Source organism: Miscanthus floridulus, chromosome 19 (genome assembly GCF_019320115.1).
Source record: "Miscanthus floridulus cultivar M001 chromosome 19, ASM1932011v1, whole genome shotgun sequence".
Lineage (NCBI taxonomy): Eukaryota > Viridiplantae > Streptophyta > Magnoliopsida > Poales > Poaceae > Miscanthus > Miscanthus floridulus.
In genome coordinates, this window is record NC_089598.1 from 12,697,422 (window position 1) to 12,701,050 (window position 3,629).

The 3,629-nt window shown below is 58.0% G+C and overlaps 1 protein-coding gene across 1 annotated transcript; it reads right to left on the reverse strand.

Moving 5' to 3' along the window:
* Positions 1 to 2,488: 2,488 nt before the first annotated feature.
* Positions 2,489 to 3,629, reverse strand: LOC136525568 (uncharacterized). The gene is made up of 2 exons (XM_066518511.1): positions 3,346 to 3,629; positions 2,489 to 3,113 (listed from the first exon to the last, which is right to left on the reverse strand). The coding sequence occupies exons 1-2, from the start codon at positions 3,627 to 3,629 to the stop codon at positions 2,489 to 2,491; spliced, it is 909 nt and encodes a 302-aa protein (XP_066374608.1).

Here is a 3,629-nt window from a genome sequence, read left to right on the forward strand (position 1 = left end):
CCTTTTTTGTTTGATTCCAGCCCCGAGCCAAACCCATAGAATTTTCGTCGAGGAGAGGCCAATGGGCCACCTGAGCCTATCGAATGGCTCGGGCATCTACCGGGAGGCGGGTTAAGAAGTAGTGAAATACCACATGAGGGCTCTGCCGACCCCGTCAGCGAATGATGGACCCGAATTTCACATGAACATACCTGTTAGCAAGCTCATTGAGCACGACACTCGAGCCGTTGAGGCAAGTGTCGTCAACTCAGCCCCTCCGGTTGCGAAAACCGAGGATGGGGTAACGCGCAAAACACGGTCGACCCCTAATAGACCCTAACGGGCTCAGGGGCTCGAGCCGCTCGATCCATGATTGAGAGACCAAGGTTTGAAGGCTGACCCACCAAGGGTCTAAGGCTGCCTCGCGTCCAACAAGAGCCAGGGGAGAAAACACAGATGAGCCTCAGTAGCCTTTGGCCAACCCGCATTAAGGCAGGAAGGGTCATCTCAACCTTCTAGTTAAATTCAGCCTCTAGCCGAGCCCATAGAATCCCCATTGAGGGGGAATCTATTGGAAGGCGGGTCAAGGAGCAACGGAATACCACCCGAGGGCTTTGCCGACCCTATCACAAAGCAAACGAGATTAGATTTCGTCCGAACATCCCCGTTAGTGAGCTCATAAAGCGCGTCACTCGAGCCATCGAGGCAAGTGATGTCGCCTTAACCCCTCCAGTTACGGAAACCACGGATGGGGCAACAGTCACAAAATGAGCCGGCCCTTGACCGAATCCCCACATTGCGTGAGGGCTCAGGGAAGGCCGAGCAGCGATAAGACCAAACGCACGGTCACACAGCGATCGTCAAAATCCTAAGTAAGGGGTACATGCGCATGCAAGACTAAGTTCGCGACCCTCGCTCTGGTCTCTAGTAACATCCGGCCCCAGCGACTACAAGGGATCGGATGTCACTCGGGGGCTTACAAAGGTACGAGTACCTCCTTTCTTTTTCGAAACAGTCATTACATCAGACCTTTTTCTCGTGCCGAGACTAGCAGCAAAGTTTGGGGGGAACAGATAGGTAAGACCGCAAAAAGCCTACGCTCAGACGGCTACGGTAATTTCGCTCACCAGCACAATCAAAATTTCCCCTGAACACCTCGGGCCCTACAGTCTTAACGAGCGGAAGGGTCGGGTCGCATAAATCTTTTTTCATCGCAAAAAGGAAAAAAGGTAAGATCAAATAAACGAAACGAAATTGCAAAACAAAGTCACGAATCTATTTTTGGACACAAAAGTACCAACGCTTGTCCACATATTATAGATAAATGTTTATCAAACTTATTCGACTAACTACTTCCTCGAAGGAAGAACCATGTCTTTCAGCCTGTTCGCCAGGTTCCGCGCAAGGGGAGTCACTGCCTTCTCGATCTCATCCAGCTCAGGGTCTTCATAGCCAGGCGTGAAGCCTTGGCTCATTATCTCCAAGTTGATCTCCCGATCATAATGACAACAGGCAACAGTGAAGGCTTGGGTGATCACGGCGTGAAAGACGTCCTCCTCAAGCTGGCCCACCCGCGCCGTGATACCAGCGACACAAGTCGTAAGGGGGCTGGTCCCCTCCTCTTGTGCCACCTGCAGGTCATTGCAGACCACCACGATGGCAGAGCATAGAAGACCGTGCTGATCGCTTTCAACCTGAAGGGTCCCCCGCACCTCGGCGAGTTCCATGCCCAGCCCGGTAGAAATTTCCTCAGCCACCAGCCTTCGAGCCACCGCGTCTCCAAGATCCGCTCGGAGGGCCCTGGCCTCCCGACACGCCTCATCGCACTCTCGGACAGCCTGGTTGCGCTCCTCGCAGTCCGTGCTATGCTTCGAGCGAAGTCTTTCTTTGGTCTGGAGCAGCTCGTCCCGCTCCCTGCGTAGCCGGGCGATCACCTTGAGATCTCGCTCCATCTCTAGCTCCTCTAGGAGCTCGACGGCCCACTAGCGGGCATTGGTGTCCTTCTGGAGCAGCTCATCCCACCCCTTTCGGACCCTAGTGGCCGCCTCCTCGTCTAGCTTCACCCTCACCGACAGGTCATCGAACATCCCATGGATCTCCTCTGCGTCTCGACGCGCTTCAGTCTCCCGCTGCTGGGCAGCGACGAGTTGGGAGCTCAAATCTCCGCGCTGCCAGGCCTCCTCGGTGAGGCGGTCCCATTCCACCTTCTGCTCATGGAGGAACCGAGATTTCTCTCGACTACGAGCAATGAGGGAATGAAAAGAAGACCAGTGTCAAAAATACGAAAAACATGAAGACAAGAAGAAAACGAGACGAAAGATCAAACGGATACCTGGCCATTGGGAATGATGACATCGTGCAGCATGACCCGGGCCTGATCTAGGATGCCCATCATTGCCAAGATCCCTTCGTCAAGACTCCCCCGCTCTATGCTCTCGGCAGCATCGTTGCGCAAGAAGAGAGTTAGCGTTGGGTCTTGGGGATCCATCCAGTGGAGCGTCGACTCACCTCACGCGGGCGAGCAGCTGCCCCCTAACACCAGGGCTGAGGGCGACCCCCTACTGGGCCTCTCCACCACTGCCACGATGCCCGGAGATCCTCCGGCTGCGTCCTCCCCCGTCTGGCCCGCCTCGGGCGCCGCAGCCTGGGCCGCCGGTGGCGCGGATTGCGCCGCCCCCTCGGACACCACCGTGGCTACATCCAGCAGCGCCGAGCTTGTCGTGGTCGTGGTCACCTCCGCCTTGGCCTCTGGTAGCGTGGATTCTGCTGCCCCCTCTGACACCACCGTGGTTGCGTCCGGCTGCTCTTGCCTTGGCCTAGTCACGGCCACCTCCACCGGCGATGCCGGACCCTCGGCTTGCAGTGCCACACCCACCATGGAGGATGCCACCAGCACGGATGGTAGCTCCGTTCGCTCCAACGCAGATGGCGAAGTCACCTCCGCCGCCGCTTGCTCGGTAACCACCGAGGGCGCGGGCGCCACCGCAGGCGGCGCTAGACCGGCCAACGAGGCCACAGCATAAGTGCCACTCCTGCCCGAAACAGAAGCGATGTCGGGCAACGATGTCCGTCTCGCCTGAAGGGCAAGACTCTTCTTGGACGCCAGCCCCAGAGAGCGGCCCCGTTGCAAGAACCTGCAAGAGGTAAAAGGCATAGGGTCAAAATAGAAAAATAAAAAGGGGGGAAAACAGGGGAATCAGTGACCTACTTTGACGTCTTTGGGCTGCGGGAACGTTTTGGGGATGAACCCCCGGACCCCTGCCCCAACTCGTCTGGGCGGGACCGTTTCGAGCCTGCCCCCTGCTCTCGGGCAGGGGGCTCGTCTCCCTTGTCTCCGAGGGCGCGGCGATGGAGACGCCCCCCTACATCGGCACCTCGGGGGCGGCGGCAGATCCGCCCCCTCCCATCCACCCATCCCTCGTCAGCACCCTGGGTGTGGCGGTAGATCCACCGGCTCCCACCGGACCCACGGACGGGCCTGGCTCCGCCGACCTCATGGACTCGCTTCCCTCCGCATGGAACGGGAAGGGTCCCTGCATGGACCGGTGGGCGTCTGTCAGCGTATCCTCATTCTCTAGGACATCCCAACCCATGTCAGCAGCTACCTCATTCGCCTCGATCCCTGAGCCTGCCACGACACACCGCCGCAT

What these genes read in the sequence shown, in the direction of transcription:
- LOC136525568 (XM_066518511.1), bottom strand. Translation starts at nt 3,629, where the DNA reads ATGCGGCGGTGTGTCGTGGCAGGCTCAGGGATCGAGGCGAATGAGGTA. An exon ending in GCCGCCCCCGAGGTGCCGAT is followed by an intron (nt 3,114 to 3,345) that starts GTAGGGGGGCGT and finishes TACCTCTTGCAG; the next exon opens with GTTCTTGCAACGGGGCCGCT.